At 47.1% G+C, this 20,855-nt stretch overlaps 1 protein-coding gene across 3 annotated transcripts in view; it reads right to left on the minus strand.

The window, feature by feature from the left end:
* LOC147604052 (E3 ubiquitin-protein ligase HOS1-like) overlaps window positions 1–20,855 on the minus strand; it is a 79,711-nt gene that overhangs the window by 6,869 nt on the left and 51,987 nt on the right. For all 3 annotated transcript variants that reach the window (XM_086795642.1, XM_086795640.1, XM_086795641.1), the window contains exon 8: window positions 14,943–15,077. In XM_086795642.1, coding sequence (XP_086651768.1) covers window positions 14,943–15,077 — 135 coding nt within the window. The remainder of the gene's footprint in view (window positions 1–14,942; window positions 15,078–20,855) is intronic.

Here is a 20,855-nt window from a genome sequence, read left to right on the forward strand (position 1 = left end):
GTGTACACACCAAACTATGGCTATCTTGGCCATTACGTGCCACATCATGGGCACTAAATCTCAGGCTCCACGCGGTCTGTCAAATCCAAATGTTGATGATGCCGATACAGCCTTCCTGCGAGGCCTTTCCAAGCTATGTGGTTCTCATGACCACCAAAACACCAAGTATGTGTCATTCCAGGTATCTTTGTAGATGAAGCAACAAATTTAGCTTTTCAACGAGTTTAGTGGCACGCAAGCTCCCGTAGGGCCCCCCCTCTCGCCTACGTCACTTGTGCCCCCCACCCCCCCACCCCCCTCGTTGCACCCCCCTATGCTACCGTTCACTACTCTGCCCGCCCCCCTCTCTATGCACCCCCCCCCATTTTTTGCCCTCTGTCCGCCTTTGCCCGCCCCCACACACCCCCCCCCCACCCCCTTTTTTTGTCTTTCTTTCTTTTTCCTTTTTTTTCTTTTTTCTTTTTCTTTTTCTTTTTTCTTTTTCTTTTTTCTTTTTCTTTTTTCTTTTCTCTCAAAGCTTTTTTCTTTCTTTCTTTCTTTCTTCCTTTCTTTTCTCTTTTTTCTTCTCTCTCAGAGCCACCCCCCCCCTCTTTCTTTCCATCCTCCTAGTCGTTTCCCCGTCCCCCTCCTCTAAGGTTGGTGCTTTCTGGCTTTTAAGGTTTTCAGCTTTATTCAGCAAGTTTCGGCCTATTCTAGTCTTCACTCTCAGGAGGACTCCATGGCAGCCACTCCATCATCCCCGATCCAAGCCGCCATTGCTTGCATGACCTTCTCCGAAAGCGGATCTACAAGTTCTTGCTACGACCGTTGCCTCACTTGAGGCCTCCACCCTGGTCTGCAAAATTGTTGGTAGCCACCCTGCGCATGGACAGCTCACGGATCTTTTTCAAGCTGGCCTCATTGGCGAACCTGCAAGGATCACCGATATTTGCCCTCTAGAACGCAGCACCCCCCCCCTCTTTTGTCTTTCTTTCTTTTTCCTTTCTTTCTTTTTTCTTTTCTCTCAGAGCTTTTTTCTCTTTCTTTCTTTCTTTTCTCTTTTTCTTTTTTCTTCTCTCTCAGAGCCGCCCCCCCTCTTTTCTTTCCATCCTCCTCGTCGTTTCCTCGTCCCCCTCCTCCTCCCCTCCCGTGCAGGTTGGTGCTTTCTGGCTTTTGGGGTTTTCAGCTTTATTCGGCAAGCTTCGGCCTATTCTAGTCTTCACTCTCAGGAGGACTCCATGGCAGCCGCTCCATCATCCCCGACCCAAGCCGCCATTGCTTGCATGACCTTCTCCGAAGCAGATCTACCGGTTATTGCTACGACCGTTGCCTGAGGCCTCCACCCTGGTCCGCAAAATTGTTGGTAGCCACCCTGCGCATGGACAGCTCACGGATCTTTTTCAGGGTAGCCTCATTGGCGAACCTGCAAGGATCACCGATATTTTCCCTCTGGAGTGTGGATACTACTAGGTGGAGTTCGACTTGCCATCGGCGTTAGACCAAGTCATGCAACTGAGTCCCCTTGCACTGCGTACGGCGCATGCCTTCTTTGCATGGTGGCAGCACGGCTTCGATCCAACATCTGACCCATTGGCTGGCGTTTCACGCTTCCCAATGACAGTTTGCTTCCTTGCCCTTAGGAAGGTGTACCTTCCTCTTGTCCCAATGATTGGTGGTGCCATCGGGAGAGTGGAGCCCCCCCCCCACACCGCTGCCTCGGCCCTCGCAAGGGCAACGGGGATTCCATCCCTCCGCATCTTGTAGCCTCGCCAGAGTCTGTACTGCATTGTATATCTATTCCTAGCCTCCGAGGCGACCCCATATAGCAACGTGTGGTGTATTCTAGCCTTCCATTAAAATGCTTCATTTGCAGACAGATGGATTTAGCTAGAGCTTGCCTTTGCGGCAGTCCAGGAGACCGCCTCCGGTGGTTCCTCCCCCCGATTCTCGTGCTGACCCTCACCATGGGTAGAGAGAGCCGCGTAGCCAGACGACCACCAGAGCCGAGCGCTGCTGCCGTGCGCACCTACACAGAGGGGTCACACGGAGGACAGAATCAGTGCCCACCTAGCGCGCCTTCGCCCCCACACGGATTGTGATTATTCCCCGTCTAAACCCTTGCCCAAGACTCTTCGAGTGGAGGGCAGTTCCGCTAGTGCCGCATCACACCGAGTTTGATATGCGGATTGTTTTTTGTACATTTAGGATTTAGGGGGGGCTCAGTGCTTTCATAGACAAGGCGTACTGTGTGGCGACCTTCAAAGGGCCATAGTGGGGGGACCCATAGACATTCTTTTCCTCCAAGAGTATCATCTCTCAAAGGGACACACCCGCAAATGTGGGAAGATTCTTCCAGGCAAGAGTCACACTTTTGGTCCCCATCCTTCGGCCCCTTAGGGACGCAAGGAGGGGTGTGTATATCTGTCAATAAGCAACTGCTGCTAGTAGTGACTGGCTCAAGAGTCATTGTCCCGAGGCGTGCATAGTGGATTACCATTACTATTGGAGAATATAGTGTTGGCTTCCTCAACGTTTACGATCCAAACGCTACTGCAAGTAGAGCCCTCTTTTGGAGCTCAGTACGGCAGGCCCTCCCTCAGGCCGACTTTTGGTGCTTGGGCGGTGACTTTAACATGATAGAGGCAACAGAGGACAGACTTGGAGGTGGCACGGCCACAGTTTCAGGAACAAAGTACTCAGCCAAGGAGGAGATGATTTTTGCAATCAGAGGACAGGACCCTTGGCATCTTCTAGAGTTTGAGCATAGCCCTAGGAGCCTTTGCTTCTCGAGATCGGATAGGAGGCGCACCAACCCCAATATCTCTAGACTTGATAGATTTTATGTTGATGAGTGGGCTTGCAGCCATGGGGGTATGATTAGTATCTTGGCAGGCACTTCATTCCCTGATCACGCCCCAGTTATTCTGTTTTTAGAGTACCCCTAGAGGCACGACAGACATGTGAGCTCAAGGATTTTGGACAACGTCATTCAGGACCCCGAGATTTGCAGCAAGATAGAGCAGACATGGGCAATATTGGACATTTCTTCAGGCTCTGCTGCGTGCCCATTGGATGAGGGCTTAGGGGAGATCAACAGTTTCTTGCAAGAGGCAACCTAGAGCCAATTAGACAGTTTCCAAGAGCAAGAGAGGAGTCAAAGGAGGAGTCTTGCCTCTTTAAAGTGGCTTCAGGAGAGGTCCCTCGATAGCCAATGGAACGAGAGTCAGCTTGCTGCCTCTCGCACAAAGATTAGATCCACAGAGGAGAGGAGGGTGGAGTAAAGGTATCACGCCAGGGCCGCTTTCTAGACTCGGGCCGGCGACAAAGTCCCAAGAGATTTCTTCCAGATAGCCGGCCCCCACAAGAGGAGAGACGGTATTTGCAGGCTGTGCGGCCAGGATGGAGCTATTGTTTCAGATCCCCTCCCCCCAGGTGAGAGCCATCGCCACAGACTTCTTTCAAAATCTTCTCAAAGGTGCCCCAGTATCTCCACAGGTGGTGGACGCACGCGAGAGGGTCTGGCGGTATATGAGGCAGGTGGTTCCCCCTTCTCTTCGGTCATTCTTATTGGCACCATTTATTGCTGAGGAGTTGAAGGAGGCATTGACGGCACTTTCGAGGGGCAAATGCTCGAGGGCGGACCATTGGGACAGCATGGAAGGTGGCCTTAGAGCTGCCTTCAATGAGATTATGATCAAAGGTGCCATGCCAGAGAGGCTCTCAAAGGGCTTGATTCACTTGATTCCCAAGGAGGGAGGTAACAAATTGGAGACCCGGTAGTGGAGACCCATCACTCTTCTAGGGACAGCCTATAAGATCTTGGCCAAGGCTATCAACAAGAGACTTCAACCTTTTCTCCCAGACTTAATCCACCACACTCAGACCAGCTTTGTGTGTGGGAGACATACACAGAGAAGCAAGGGAGAGAGAGAGAGAGAGTGAGTTGTGGGCATAAGTCAACTCATGATATGAGTGTGTGACTCCCCTATCACACATGTATATTGCACTAGTACACTTAGTGCACTTAGTACATTAAAAGTACTAAGTGTACTATGTACTATAACTTATGGGCTTGTACACACTATAAGGGTGGGCATAATGCCTTTACCCCAACAACCTCCCACTTAAAGGCAAAGTGTCCTTAAGTAAAGGAAAAGAAAAAAAAATCAGCATGTACATGATAATATACAAGGCCATATCAAGGCTGAAACTGGCCTCATCCAATGCCCATCAAGTGTCTGCAATGAGCAAACCGCTCCGGAGGCAAACTCTTTGTCAACAGATCAGCCGGGTTGTCATCCGTATGAATCTTAACAAGCTGAATTTGCTTGTTCTCTATCACCTCTCTGATGAAGTGATACTTCACATCCACATGCTTCGTCTTTGCATGAAAGACAGGGTTCTTTGCCAACTGGATGGCACTCTGACTGTCACAATGCAACAATGGAATATCCCCTGTATAGCCCAAATCAACCACTAACCGAGATAGCCATAATGCCTCCTTGCAAGCCTCTGTGGCTGCAATATACTCGGCCTCTGTAGTAGATAAGGCAGTGCACTTCTGCATCCTGGATATCCATGACACAGCACCTCCTGTGAATGTAAACACATAACCAGTAGTAGACTTCCGGTTATCTGGATGACCGGCATAATCCGAATCCGTGTAACCATGCACTAATGCATCCTGTTTGCCAAAACATATGCACATATCCTGTGTGCCCTTCAGGTATCTCATGACACCTTTCACTGCTTCCCAATGCTTCTTGCCAGGGTTGGCCATGTATCTAGAAACCACTCCCACTGCAAATGCAATGTCCGGCCTAGTAGCAACCATGGCATACATGAGACTGCCACAAGCTGAAGCATACGGAATCTTGGCCATATCAGCCCTGCCACTATCTGACTATGGGCTGTCCATAGCACTGAGTTTCACATATGGAGGCAAAGGAGTACTAGTCTTCTTCCCCCCGTCCATATTGAACCTCTGCAAAACTTTGCCAATGTATTCCTTCTGAGACAAATACAACACATGCTGATTTCTGTCCCGAAGTATCCGCATACCCAAAATGTGATTTGCATCACCCAAATCCTTCATATCAAAGGTTTGATGCAGCCTCTTCTTCAAGGCATCCATCTCTTTACGAGATTTCCCGGCAATCAACATATCATCAACATACAAGATGAGGATCAATAGACTGCCATCCAAAGCTTTCTTGGTGTATAAGCAGTGATCTATGTCACTTCTCTTGAAATCCTGTGATTTCATGAATGTATCAAATTTATGATACCATTCCCTTGGTGCCTGTTTGAGCCCATAAAGACTCTTTTTCAGCTTGCATACAAGCTTCTCCTTTCCACTCACTGCATAACCCTCTGGTTGTTGCATATATATCTCCTCATGGAGATCACCGTGAAGAAAAGCAGTCTTCACATCCATCTGAATCAAGTCCAGATCATCATGTGTAACCAAAGCTAACACAGCTCTAAGTGTGGTCATTTTGACCACTGGACAGAAGATCTCCTCAAAGTCCACACCATATTCCTGCTTGAAGCCCTTAGCCACTAACCTGGCTTTGTACCTTGGCTTTGCATCAGGTGCAACTTTGAGCCTGTAAACCCACTTGCATGGCAAAACCTTCTTGCCTGCAGGTAAATGCACCAACTTCCATGTTCCATTTTTGTGCAGAGAATCCATCTCTGACTTCATGGCACGCTCCCAAAGAGCCTTGTCTGCCCTCTGTAAAGCCTCCTTATAACATGAGGGCTCCCCACAGTCAGTAAGCATCAAGTAGTCAACCCCTGGAACAAACCTGTCAGGGGCTCTGGAGGGTCTTGTGGACCTCCGTACCCAATGACCATCATTTGCAGGTTGCTGTCCAGCCTGCATATCACCCATTGGTGGCTCCTATTCCATGCCATAAGGCTGAAAAATCATGCCCGGTATCTCCTCTAACTGTGGTATATCCATAGGGATATCTTCTGCCATCTCTGGCTGTCCATTTGGACCATTTTCAGCACCATTTAAGGGCTGGTTTTGCTGCTGTAATGGCTGATTTACAGCCCTTGGTTGTTGTCCATGATGTCCATCATCATCAAAGATAACTCTGCCAGGCTCCTATTGCCTTGCAGGCTCCTTATACATGCATGTTTCATCAAAAATGACATCATTGCTGCGTATAATCTTTCTATTCACGGGATCCCAAAGTCTATACCCCATTTCACCTCTGTCACCATATCCTAGGAATATGCATTTGTGAGACTTAGGATCAAGTTTGGTGCGCATTTCCCTGTGTATGTGCACGTACGCAACGCAACCAAACACTCTCAAGTGCTTGTATGACGGAGGCTTCCCTGCCCATACTTCTTCTGGCACTTTCCCACCAAGCCTCGTGTTAGGTGACCTGTTTATACGATAAAGCTATCATAACAGCTTCAGCCCAAAAACCATGAGGTAACGCAGCATGTGACAACATAGAACGGACCTTCTCCTGTATGGTCCTGTTCATCCTCTCTGCTGTCCCGTTTTGTGGAGGATCATAAGGAGTAGAAAGCTCCCTCTTGATGCCTTTAGCATCACAAAAGTCCTGAAACTGTTTGGACATATACTCTCCACCATTGTCGGAACGCAAAGCCTTCAGTGTTTTGCCAGTTTGATTCTCAACAAGAGCAACAAACTTCTCAAACACTGAGAATGTATCACTCTTCAAACGAAGAGGATAGACCCACACCTTGCGTGTGGCATCATCTATAAAAGACACAAAATATTTTGCCCCTCCCAAAGAAAGCTGAGGCATCTCACATACATCTGTATGCACAAGCTCTAACTGAGCATCTTTCTGTCCAAGAGCTTTCTTGTGGGGGCATTGCAGTTGCCTGCCATATATACAATGCTCACAAAACTGAAAACTTGAAAACTTTAGAGAAGGCAAGTAACCCAAACGAGACAATTGCTCCATTCCTTTGACACTCATGTGTCCCAACCGGCTATGCCACATAGAGATTTCTGGCAGCTCGGTTGCATTTACATTAGCATGGTGACAAACACCTGCATGCATGAAATAAAGAGTGTCCACCTTAGAGCCTCTGGCAACAACCAGTGAGCCCTTACTAATTTTCCACTTTCCACGACCAAATGTGGTAACATAATTAGCATCATCAAGCTGTCCAGTAGAAAGCAGGTTCTTCTTGATCTCAGGCACATGCCTGACATCATGGAGCATAAGCTGTGAGCCATCTGAAAATACAAGCCTCACATCACCTCTGCCAAGAATCTTGCATGCATGGTTATCACCCAAATAAACCACTCCTTCATTGCCAGCAGTATACCTGACAAACAAGTCTCTGCAACCTGTGACATGAAAGGAGGCACCTGAATCAATGATCCATGAGTGCATACCATGACCACCTGTAAGAAGTGAATGGGCATCAAGTGAAGACGTAAATAGGACCTCATCCTCACTGTCACCTGCATGTGACACATTGATTTCTTCAATCTTGACTCCACTTTTGCCCTTTGGCTTTACATCTTTGGCTTCATCTTTGTCTTTGTCTTTGCCTTTTCCCTTTTCCTTTTGATCATTTTTCCATTTGTAGCATTGCTTTTTGATGTGTCCCTTCTTGCCACAATAATGGCATTCCAAGTCCTTTTTGGAGCGAGACTTGCTCCTTCCCCTTTCTTGGTTTTTCCCCCTTTGCTGGGATCTCCCACGTGCATTCATTGCATTGGACTTTCCAACAGAGTTGTTTTTCCTGTTCATCTCTTCTTGAAGAAGAGCACCCTCAACATCTGCATATGACAGCATAGCATTCGAATTGCTAGTGGCTGTCTTGAATGTGTCCCAACTCTCTGGCAAAGTGCATAAGAGAAAAGTGGCTTTGAACTCATCGTCCATTGCCAACTTTTGATTTATAACCTGGCTGACAATACCATTAAACTCATTTAGATGGGCTGTCATAGACGCCCCTTCCTTCATCTGAAGACCTATGAGTTTCTTCAACCAATACACTTTGCTTGAGGCACTTTGCTGGGCATACAAGTCCTGCAATCTCTGCCACATTCCCCAAGCTGTCTTCTCTTCACGAATGCTGAAAAGTAAAGAGTCTGACACAGACAACATGATAGTAGATCTTGCCAGCTCATCCATATCTTCCCACTCTTCAGCAGTAAGAGAAGCGGGCATTACACCCCTTTCTTTGATAGGCTTGTGCTGCTTCTTCTGGAGCAACACATTATAGCACTGGGTTTGCCAAATATCATAGTTATGTGAGCCTTCAAGCTTCTTGATGTGAAGCAATGAAGAGCTCTCACCTGTGGGGTTGCCATAGCAATATGCAACCTGTCAATGCCTGACTCCCTGCAAAATGTGCAAACACTGCACCAAAAGCACACAAAGTGCTCACAGTTATTCTCCCAAGCTTTATCTCCCACTGCGGAAGCAAGAATGCAACTCTACTCCCACTTTATGTGATGAAATCACCAAAATCTGGTTGCTGCAGATTTAGGACAGCACCTTAAATGTGCTCTGTTGCCCTTCCAAAGTACTGTACAGCAGTACTAAGTGCTCACCAATGATGTACCAAACCTGTACTGGCAAGTACAGCAGCTGTAAATGAACCTTTTGCTCACTCAAATCAATGTGCAGCCATGCCAAAACTTGTACAAAGCTGTACCAAATCTGTACCAGCAGGTACAGTAGCAATAAATGCTCTCCTGGCTGTCCAAAAGAGTGAAAATCAGGCTTTTACAGTACCGAACACTGCATACAGCAGTCCCGAACAGAAATTGGGCAAAAGCCCCTTGACTGCAAGCTGATTTCTGAGGATTCAAGGCATAAAAGTCTTGCCTGCTGCTTTGCCAAGCTCAACAAGCATAAAATCTTGAAAAGCCCCTTGATTTAAGATCAATTTCTGATCATACATGGTACATTGACGCACATGAAGGCATCCAGAGTCTTCATAATGCTTCCCCCTGGCCACATATACATCCAATACATGAAAGCCCCTTGATTTACAGGCACATTGAGTGCTTGACAGGCATCAACACATTGCCCAAAGCATCAAATGCGATTGCCTGCATGCAAATCAATCCAATCGGCACAAAAGCCCTTTGATTTGCACTACAATTTGCTGCAATTTTGCCCGAATGTGCGATTTCTCACATCATACAGCATGTATGAGTGCCTAATTGCACAAATACATCAAAAGCCCCAAATTTCGACATCCAATTTCCTGCAAATTGATCCTGATTGTGACCAATGTCACCCAATTTTGCCAATTTTGCTCAGAAATTGAGCAATTCGGCACCTGTACCTGCTCAATTGATTGAATTGATAAGAAATTCCCAAAATTGAAGGCAAATACCTCTTAATTTTTGAATTTCTCTAAGATTTGCAGGCTGAATTTCTTTGTGTTGATGCTGTTGCAGAAAATCTGATGCTGTTGTGCAGAAGGGGGGTGATGAAGCTGCTGTAGCTGTAGCTGATGTACGGATGGCTAGCTGCTATGATTCTCTGGCATGCCGTTGATCACAGAGGGCTTGTACTTGAATCACGACGTGCACCGCCTCCATAGCTTGAAAGCTTATGAGGCGTGTTCATTTGACAGAGCAGTGTTGCTGGTTAACATGACTCAAGGTGACCCAGGCTATGCGTTCACACTCAAAGACACGAAGCCGGTCTACTTCGCGTGCAGCATCGGCGATGGCATACATTGCCGCGTTGGCCTCATGAAGTTTTGTGTCAAACCTCTGTAGACGTGTGTTCAAGGCCGGGGGAAGAGGCAGAGCAAGAAGCGATTGACGCCCGTACCCGTCTGCCTTTCTTCTTCGCTCGCCTGTTGTATTGACGTCCGCCTGGTTCTGGTTCGCAGCCAGTTACGTGTCCACGCTCACCGCACCAGGTATGCGCCTGGTTCTAGTTCGCCTGGTTCTGGTTCGCCTGATTCTGGTTCGCAGCGTGGCTGCACCTGCTGGGCAGCGTGATTGCGCCTGGGCAGCAACTGAGCAGCCCACGCCTTCTTGCCTGGCGCCCTGCCCTCTCTTCAGTACTGTGCGCTGCTCAGCGCTCTCTGTCCTTACAAGAAGCTCCAATCTCAAGCGTTGCTGCGCTTCACTGCCAGCTCGACTGTGTGCTCCAGTTGAAGGCTCTGATACCAGTTGAATGGGAGAGAGGATTAGGGTTAGAGTTCATGAGTGGGAGACATACACAGAGAAGCAAGGGAGAGAGAGAGAGAGAGTGAGTTGTGGGGATAAGTCAACTCATGATATGAGTGTGTGACTCCCCTATCACACATGTATATTGCACTAGTACACATAGTGCACTTAGTACATTAAAAGTACTAAGTGTACTATGTACTATAACTTATGGGCTTGTGCACACTATAAGGGTGGGCATAATGCCTTTACCCCAACACTTTGTTCAAGATCAGAGCATTCTGGACAACATTTTTACCTTCTGGGAGGCGACAGCTTCAGCCAAGATGTGGCAGAGCAGGACCTCATTGTGCTACTCCTAGACTTTGAGAAAGCTTATGAGAGTGGATTGGAACTTTCCGGAGGGCACTATGAGCCGGATGTGATTTCCACATGGAGTCTCAGGACTTTACTCAGCCTTACAACACAGCCAGGTTCTCATTTACGGAGCCCATGGCGACAGATTCCCCCTCTCCCGATAGGTTAGACAGGGCTGTCCTTTGGCACCTTACCTCTTCCTATTCGTCGCCTAGACCATGAGTAGTTTTCTCTCCGCCCAAGAGATCGGGCTTCAGGGATTGTGTCTTCCCCTCCGCACACAGGAGGAGCTGCTGGACCCAATTTGCAGACGACACATCAGCTTTCCTTGTAGGAGATGTGGGGAATCTACAGAGATTTGCAGAGGCAATCGAGGTTTTCTGCCGCACATCAAGAGCACAGATTAACTGGCACAAGTCGTGTGGTTTTTGGGTAGGCTCAGTACCCGCCCCGACATGGCGACCAGTTGAGGATTTTCGGTGGATCCCGAGGGGCACTCCAGTTTGATATCTCGGTTGCCAGGTTGGCATTGATATCTCTCTCGAGCAGTAGCTCGCATCGCTTCTTCTGAGTATTCGGAAGAAGCTTCTATATTGGAGTTCGGCAAGGTGGTGGTGGCGAACCAGGTATTTCTTGCCACCATGTGGCACATCACTTCGTGCTGGGCCTTTTCTCGGGCATGTATTGGCCAAGTATAGCGATTGATCCGGAATTTCTCATGGGCCGAAAGTGATGGGAGGCCAGCCAGGGCCAAGGTGGCATGGAGAGTGATTATTCAGCCTCGTCTCAGAGGGGGGCTAGGCCTCATTGACCCGGCTATTCAGAGTGCACTCCGAGTCTTGGGGACCCTTGGCCGCAGAGTACCAGATGGATCTTCACAGAGCTACAAGCCCATGGTTTTAGCATGGCTTTTGAGGACAGATTTGTAGCCAGCTTACTTCGTGCTTGGGAGCACCTTAGGCCCATCCTCAAGCAGTTAGCTCCAGTTGCATCAGAAGGGAACCCCCTGATCTGTTTACCCAGTGACCACATGCTAGGGGCCCAACCGCACGTTTCTTGGGGCGCCTTGAGCATGGAACCAGCCATGTCTCTTGGAGATTGGATCACCCACAGGCAATTACCCACGGAGGTGCAGGAGAGAGGCCTAACAGGGATCCGGGGTAGAGATAGGCTCAGCATCGACATCGACTTAGCTATCCCTCAGGAGTGGCTGACTCCCCCAGACCCGACTCCCCAGTGTGGCTAGGCATGTTTACCAGACACGATATCCTAGTGGCGGTCCACATAGTAGATGAGGATAGTGGTCTGCTCACTTTCTCTATTGGATCCCATGGTGGCAGACTAGAGAGATATGAGCTTCCCTTGGAGGATTTAGTGGTTGCACCTTGCAGAGGGTGAGGGTGATTGGTTTTTGAGCACAGGAATGGCATATAGATCCAGCACCGGCCAAGGTGGCCCGGGAGAGATTATGGCGGCTATGGATATGAGTGTGCCGACCTCTCACGCACCTTTAGTGGGATCCGGGAACGTGGACTTCACATGATCCAACGGATCAGGAGGAGACTCTGCATGCCCCCTTCTTGGCATATACTACGCGGCTCGGCCGCAGAATTCAGATGCCCGAGATAGATGGTACTTGGCTAATAGTTGGTGGGAGACTCAGAGACATTGGCTTTGGGATTACCCGAAGGCTCAGCAAATTTGGCAAAGGATTCTCCACATCTTTGCGATGGACAAGGCATCAACCCGGATCATCACATGGGGCACTATTGCTTGGGCCACAGATGTTAGAGTGGTCAAGGCGTATGAGGAGGATGGGGGAGGGCTAGGCCTTCAGATCTCTCACCATTGTATTGCAACAGTACCAGTCACAGCCCCACCTACTACAGGCGACTCGTGGGACCAGGCTCATGCCAGAGATGGGAGATTTGTAGTAACATAGCAGCCTGGCACATTTGGCGTGCTAGATGCAGCGAGGCCATCGAGGGTACCCACACTCCGCCGGTGGAGACCATCAAGAGCATATGGCTTGATATCATTCACACCCTCCGCGCTCAGTGGGGAAAGTTATAGGGAGGTTCAGACCGTATGCGGATGCAGCGGGAAGCTTTCTTGCGTCTTTGGAGACCTGGCCCTTTCCTCACAGATAGAGGAGGTAACCCCATTTGGCATTATAGACCACCCCGTGTGGTTGTTCCTCCCCCCTCCCCTGTATAAGATAGCCTTCTCCTCAGAGCGGCCAGCCGGAGGAGAAGCGTCTCTTCCCCTCACGATCATTTGTTCCTACCCTTAAATGAAGCGAGTTTGTATGTAGCCCTTTGTGGTTGTATCTAGCCCTTTGTGGCTGTTTTTTATTTAACTAATTGAAGGATCTTTTTCCCGTGAAAAAAAAAAGCAATAAATTTACACGACTTCATGTGAACACTCTCTTATGGAGGACTCTTTAAACCATAATTTTGAAGTTCTAGGGTTTTATCCTTTGATATGCTTTGAGCCACACAAAATTAATCTTATCACAGATTTGCGCCTATTGCTACCACATGACCCTGTTGTGGTTCTGCTTTCTTGTGGAACCTACCGCCAATCTCATCACTCACAGAACTTGTACATGTTGCTACTTTGATTCTTATTACCTTGCTGCTACTGGCATCTGTTTCATGTTTGCAGATTGCATGGAGGAGGGATATCGTAAAGAACCTATCCCCTTCCCGCTGAGGTCACCAAGCTTTGCTGCTTTAATGCCGAACACTGTTAGCCATGTTGTGCTGTCTGCTACGCAAAGGTGAAGGCCGCCTGCTCCAGATGTGCTCATTGCAGCCTTCTCTTTGAGTATTATAGCTTTTCTTATCCCTTGCTGTGGTAGTCTAGGTGCCACACATATGCTACTCCAAAGACCACTGTGTTTCAGTCTCCAGCTTCTCCCTAGCACAGACAAGCTGTATGTCACTACACTCTCTTCTACCATCTAGACGTCCCATCAAAGAGAGAAAAACTGCACTGCGTTGTGTCAATCTGATACCCATTCTCAATGTGCTCTATTTTGTAGATGAATCCGGCATCTATGAGTTGTTCAATCTCTTCACAGGCCATCTTGGAGTATTTAGGATTCACAGGATACGCTCTTTGCTTTACTGGCCTTACCCCTTCCACCATGGGGATGGTATGTTTGACCACTTCAGGAGGTACACCTTTCATATCAGTGTACTTCCTAGCAAAGAAGTCTTGGAATTTAGTGAGTAGGTTAGTAAGGTCTCTCTCTTCTTCTGTGGAGAGGTCTTTCCCGATATAGTCTTGTCGTTGTTTATCATCTCAAATCTACAAGGGCTTCTGCTCATGGACTCCTCACCATCCATACTCAACCTCTGCACGTTGATCACAATTTGCTCGCTTTCCTTTTGGCTTTAAGAAAAGCCTCAACAAATCTCTTTCCAAGAGCTCCACGTTGAGCTCCAAAGACGCATGCAACTTCTTCCAAGGGTGCTTCTTCAAGAATGTTAGCTCAGCCGTATGAGCTCACAAAGGCTTTCAAATAGCCTTCTCACTTCATGCTGTAAAACTCCATTCTGCCTCCTACATTGAAGCACCCAATCTTGGCCAAATCCAAGATGACAAAGTAACCAATGGCTTTCAAATTTACTGGTTAAACAGAGAGAACAAATTCCCTCTTCTCAAGCTTGCTTCCAAGCCACCACATGCACCACATGAAGGCTTTCAGCAGTTAGGGTTAGGGTTTGGAGGTACTGCAAACAGAAACGTAGAGAGCAGAGAGAGAGAACACGACTCTTTGTTGTATTCAGTATATTAATGTGAAGTACAATAGCCACATAATGAAGTGACCTAAAAGATGTGTTCACATGTCCGGCCATAAAGTGTGCCGGGTGGACCAAAACACTTATAAACTGTTATAAGTGAAACTAAGCTAAACTGGGGAAAAAACCTCCACTAACTGAAGTAAAAAGTGCCCCAGTAATCTACTGATGATCACTACCACTCCTCTAGGTGCATACACAGCATAAAACCCAACACCACACTTCTGCACCCGAATTTGCCAATTCTAATGAAAGGCATCCACACGTGCTCAACCCTTGGTGACCAACAAATTCTTGCAACAACAATACGTTTCTTTAGATTTTTCACTGTCCTAGACAAAGTTGTATTACGCCCTTTGGCGGACTTATTTTAACTAATGGGAGGATTTTTTTGGGGAAAAAAAGGAAAAAAGAAACCTTAACAATTTCACTACAGGAAAACTCGTGTTTGGAAGCCATTAGCAACTATGTTTGGCAGTTCCAATATCACCCACCTCTTTCGAAGTGCATACAAGGACAAATAAGATGGGAGAAAATTCATTCTCATACCATAGAGGAACACCATTCCATATGATTACCAACAACAGTATGTAAAGAAAGAAGAAAGCAGCCGCGTGAACATGTGGACTAATTAATACTCAACTTACCACCAAATTAGTTCGCTGTGCACATATGCTCTTCACAAGATCACCCTTTCCTGCATCGTCACACTGGTCCACAAATGATTTCTCTATTGCACATAACCTCTTATGCACAAGATACGCCTCTCGATTGCGACACCTCTGTCCAAACAAAACATAGATTTCATCAGCTGCGATACAGTATTAGGTCCCCTCCTCAAAGCCAACCAAACTCCTACCCAAACAAAACATGCAATAAAGAGCCCCAAAAAAAAACAGAAACACAAAAAGGGGAGCCTCCTACACGAATGAATCCTTTCACAGCTTAATCATGCAGGCAAACATTATACACTTTGCAGTGCCTGAATAAACACAGCCTTGCGTTTTGATTGTGTACAAAGAACTTCAGGCTCTACAAAATATTGGTTTACAATAATTGTCTGCTCTATGACAAAAGCGAATGGGTATTAATCAGACTTGCCCAACAAAATAAGGTCTGCTACAAGCAAAAGTCTAATCCTGGAAGGTAAAATTCAACTTTGAAGAAAAAATGTTTCCATGCTTTGCCTAACCAAAAAGAAAGAAATAGAGCATCCATTTTCAAGCCCCAAAAACTTCCCAGGACTATAAATTTTTGGCTAGGAGTTTGAAACCCAAACCTAACAGGCACTTTATACATGCTTAGCATAACCATTCAGGCAAAGGATCTAAATTTTTTTATTGATTACAAAGATGAGGGTTGATTGAAAATCTGTTCTTTTCCAAGATCCTTGAGGCTAATAAATCAATCGGTCCAGAAAGACCATACTTTCAGGATTGGCAGACTTATATAAGTATCATACCCATCACCGTATAAGAGTACAACATTTGTGTACCATGTTACACGTAAATATCCAGCTACCATTACATGGGCAGCTGTTATTGGTATTATTCCTTCAGGAGGAAGTACTTCAGACGTTATTTTCGGTCCAATTTTGTGGGGTTGATGTTCAAATGACCATTGCAAAGTAGGGGTTGTTATGCTCTTGATATTTATTTGGAAAAATTGCCATGTGTATAGAAAGGCAATGATCATAAGATAGGTGATTGAATCATTAAAAAGACTTGTGGATTACACCAGATAGCATGTGTTGGTTTCTTGCCTGAGTTAAATTGCAAGAGTAAAAAGCAAGTTTGTTATTATAGTAATCAGAAAACTAAAATCAGCTCATTGTGCATGACTTAAAGTAGTTTCTTGAATTTGAGATATATTTAATGGCCGTAAGGAGCACCCTTGTGCACTAAAAATTTGATTAACTAGGAACAGAATCTAAGTTGGAAGCTTCATGCACAGAGTATCATGCATACTAGTATGTGTAATTCCACCAGTCAGTGTGGAATGTTTGATCTCCCCCCCTTGCCTGCGCGTTGCCTACGCCCCCCCCCCCCCCCCCCCCCCCCCTCTTCCTTTTGCACATCTCAGCCCGCCCCCTCTCCCTTCCATCGCACAAGAGCCCCCCCCCTCCTTGCGTGCATATGACTATAGTATTGCAAACAATATGGTTGTCAGTACAAATCTGCAACTCACACTACCCTCTCAAGTGCCCATGTTCCTGTCACGTGCACCCATGCACTGTTGTATGCGGTGACAAATTGGCACATCAACAGTGCAAGAATCATGTACACAAGTAGTACCTTTTAGGATTTATTTGGCGTACGCCGTGACCCTTTTGTGAGCCCACTCCAGGACATGTCAAGCACGAGCTACATAGGTCAGTCTCCTAGCCTTAGAGTGTCAGGTCAGTCCTCTTAACCCACTGTGGAGAATTCAGCAAGTGTTCATCATTCAGGAGCATGTAGATGTCAACCATTGCAGTAGGTGCATTAGAGCATGTAGATGCACTTCATGTAGAGGGGGCCAGCCCCCAAGTTGGGCTTGCCTTGCAAGGGGGGCCCTTAGCCATACCTTAGGCTCAGCCAACCAGCCTTTGGGAGGCTGTGGACCACTCGGCCAGCACTGGCAGCCACCCAACCTGATAAAGGCAGCCAGCTAGCATAAAATGTTAGTCGTGAGACAATTGCTGCAGCCGACTGGGGCATTAAATGCTAGTCGGGTAACAGTTCCTATAGCCGACTGACATTTAATGTTAGTCGGTGACATTTTCAGCCAGCCGACAGGCTTGTAGGCAGCCGACTCGGCACCCTGAAGCGTATAAAAAGGCAGGCTCAGATCAGTCCCAAAATAATCAATCATAAATAAGAGATTATCATCAGAATTCAAGCATGTATGCTTAGGCTCTTGCCTATGCATATTTACAGCCCTACTTGTGCTCTCAGCCCAAGGCAAAGAAGCTCAGTCTCTTCAAGAGTTTTCAACACACCTTCGCTCGGTCTCGGGCCGGTGTATTTCTCTCGAAGATAGCTTCAAAGTCGCCTAAAGCTTATGCACAGTTCTGCCCACCGTTTGGTCGCTTTGTCCTTGCGTTTGGCGGTCAGTCAGTTAATTTGTCGCTTAGTCTTGTGGACACAATTCAGCTTGTATACAGTTCTCGAGAAGAAGAAACAAAGCAAATACAGGAGGGGAGGGAGGGGGGGGGGGGGGGGGGGGCGGGGGGTGCTTTTCAATGGTGGGTAATTCAGGACCCCATCTGATGTCATCTCTAGTACATCTCTTTCAGATTCATGTACGCTATTTTAAAGGATTGCTAAAGACTCACTAAACTCAAGTTTAAGGAAAGGCTTCGTTATTTCACACGGTCCTAGCTCGCTGCATGCTACATTGGTATCAGAGCTTGGAACGTGATTCAACCAGGAAACCTAGGGTGAGGGCATCCTATGGATGGTAAAGCTAAGATCGGTAAAAACCACTCCCCAATCCACAATGGCATCAAGCTCCGAAAGCATCACTAAAGAAGAAGAACCATTCGAAGAAACGCTTCCGGCGAAAGGAAGACGAAGACAACCAAAAGCTAAAGGAGCAAATACAGCAACTCCAGATTCAACTCGAAAGAGTGCAGATGGAAAAAAAAGTGGCAGAATTACAGGCAAGCTTGCCCAGCAGGAGACACCTAAAGATTAAAGTTCCTCAATGGAAAAATAGTGTCGATGGATGACTAAAAAGGAAGAGTGAGACCATGAAGCAAGACTGGCCGAACAACTGGCCGAGAAAACCAAACGCAAGGCCAAAGTGAAGCGATTGCGGGCGGAGCTCGAAGCGAAGGCGAACCACGAGCGACAGGCCCAAGAAGACTTGAGGGACCAGTTCCAACAGACACTCCGAACTCTGGTAACTTCATTCCACCCTGCTCAATCCTCCACAACCCCAACAATAGCCTCGACAATAGTTATCCATGCCTAGCAGAACTTCACCAAGTACGACAGTAAGTGCGACCATTCAGTTGTGACTTAGCTTATTCACTAGTTTGTTGTCCACTTTCCTCTCTCAAAAATCACAGAAACCCAAGACAAAGTCCATCTAGTGGCTCCACACCTCACCAGTGATGCAATCACTTGGTGGCAACATTGGTCCCGTTTGTATACAGATCCTTACACTAGCTAACCAGACTATGATTGGGACACCTTTGTGTCCGATTTGTAGACCAGGTTTCTACCTCCGCATTTCATGTCAAATCTATAAGATGAGTTCTACAAACTCACCCAGAACGGTTCCCCTGAGCTCACTTACTCCAACAAGGTGATCACATCAGCTCCACAGTTGGGGTAGTCCAACGAGGAGAAGCTCAAGTAGTTCATTCGGGGATTGGATCCAAACATTCGGTTCCCCGTTCGAAATTTTGAGCCTCATACATATGACAAGGCTTTGACTCTTGCACAGAATCATGAGATGATGCTCAATGGAGGCAAGCCCAAGACCGCTCCAGTCACCCCCAAACCTCAGCAGCAGACGCAGACCAACCAGCAGAACCAGGAGTCTCACCAGCAGCAGTCAAGTTAGGGGGCTCCCAACAACAACAACAACAACAACAACAAGGAGCAAAAGAAGAAGGGCCAGAATAACTCCGGGAAGGAGCAACAAGATGGACCTAAGAAGACCCCTAAAGAAAAGATCAAGGAGGGCCTTACTGGACCATTCTTGTAGTCAGATGAGAAGGAACGGTACTTCAAAGAGAACCGTTGTTTTTTCTGCCACCACATGGGACATGCCAAGAAGGATTGTACCAAATGGCAGGCAGAAAAGAGCAAACAACCAGCCTCTACAATGGCTACCGCCACAATTGTACCACCCCCTCCACCCCCACCCTCAACCACCAATGCTGTTCAGCTTTTGCCTGCTTTGTATGCGGTACCCGTAGTGGTATTCAGTGATAAGCAGGAGGGCAGAGTTGAAGAGCGTCAGAAAGGTCATATCAGAGCTTATGGCACCGTGAAGGGGCAATAGTTTGTTGTCCTTTTCGACATGGGCATTTCAAAAGATGCCATCTCTCCGCAGTTGGCGACCAAGATGAAATGTGCCCTTGTACCATACCATTTGGACGTGGACGGGTACGTACTCATATTTTGCAGAAAGCTCAACAATTTGCCTTCACAGTTCAGAAGGCCCAGTTTCAAAGGGACTTCATTGTCTCGCCCCTTCTCGGGCGCGACATGATCTTTTGGATTCAGTGGGTTCCGCCAGTATGCGCCCATTCTTGATTCGAGGCAAGACACCTTCACAATCGTCGAAGGTTTGCCTGCGCCTACTATCATTCGCGGGGATCGGAGTATTCAAGGTATCCCACTTATTTCCCACCTTCAAGCCAATAGAGCTATCAGAAAGGGAGCTGAGTGTGCGATGATCTGTGTCTGCCCACGACAGATATCGACATCCACCGCAACTCCATTGGAACCCCAGATGACCAGCCTCCTCCAGCAGTTCAAAACATCATGTTGAGGGATGATCTTCCACCAAGACCCCCGCCCTCTCTTCCTGAGGACCATCATATCGAATTGGTACCTGGAGCTGAGCCACCCAGTAAGTTTCCGTATCGTCTTTCCAAGGCGTTGGAAGCTAAGTTGGAGACGCAACTAGCACAGTTACTGAGGTCTGGTTTCATCAAACCTTCTTCCTCTCCATTTGCTGCACTGATTCTATTTGTGCAGAAGAAGGATAAGACCGCACATCTCTGTGTGGATTACCGAGCTTGAACAAGTTCACAATCAAGAATAAGTTCCCAATGCCAAGGATAGAGTACATCCTTGAAAGGCTCAACAGTGCTCAGTACTTCACAAAGATCGACCTCAAAAGTAGCTATCATCAAGTCAGGATTTTCGAGCCGATATCCCAAAGACTGCCTTTTGAACAAAACAAGGGCATTATGAGTTTGTGGTCATGCCTTTTGATTTGACCAATGCACCGACGACGTTCAACAAGATGATGTCACGAGTCTTTGCCGTGCTCATTCATATATGTCTTTTCATTTTTTTGGTGGATGACATTCTTATTTTTTGGTGGATAACATTCTTATTTTTTCTGCCACTGACGTGAAAGATGTGCAAAAGGTCTTAGAGCTTTTGCAAGACAACGAACTCTACATTAATGCAAAGAAGAGCATATTTGGAGTTTAAGAAGTCCAGTACCTAGGCTATGTGATAGGTTTCAATGGCATTCGCCTTGATCCTTAAAAGATAAAGGCAATCCTCGATTGGGACGTTCCAAAGACAACCCAAGAGATACGTTCCTTCGTGGGCTTGTGCCAAGCATATAGCTCACATATGGATTAGTTTTCTAACCTTGCAACACCATTGACAGATTTGCTCAAGGGCATGAAGACTAGAAGACAAAAAGTCTCACTCACAAGTAAGGCTTTAAAGATTTTCTTTGCTTTGCAAAAGGCAACTTCCGAAGCTCCAGTTCTTAAACTCGCATCATGGGATGATCCTTTTGAGGTAATCACCGATGCTAGTAATCTCGCATCATGGGATGATCCTTTTGAGGTAATCACCGATGCTAGTAATCTCGCC

Source organism: Cibotium barometz, chromosome 62 (genome assembly GCF_041138505.1).
Source record: "Cibotium barometz isolate CiBa-2024 chromosome 62, ASM4113850v1, whole genome shotgun sequence".
NCBI classification, from domain to species: Eukaryota; Viridiplantae; Streptophyta; class Polypodiopsida; order Cyatheales; family Cibotiaceae; genus Cibotium; species Cibotium barometz.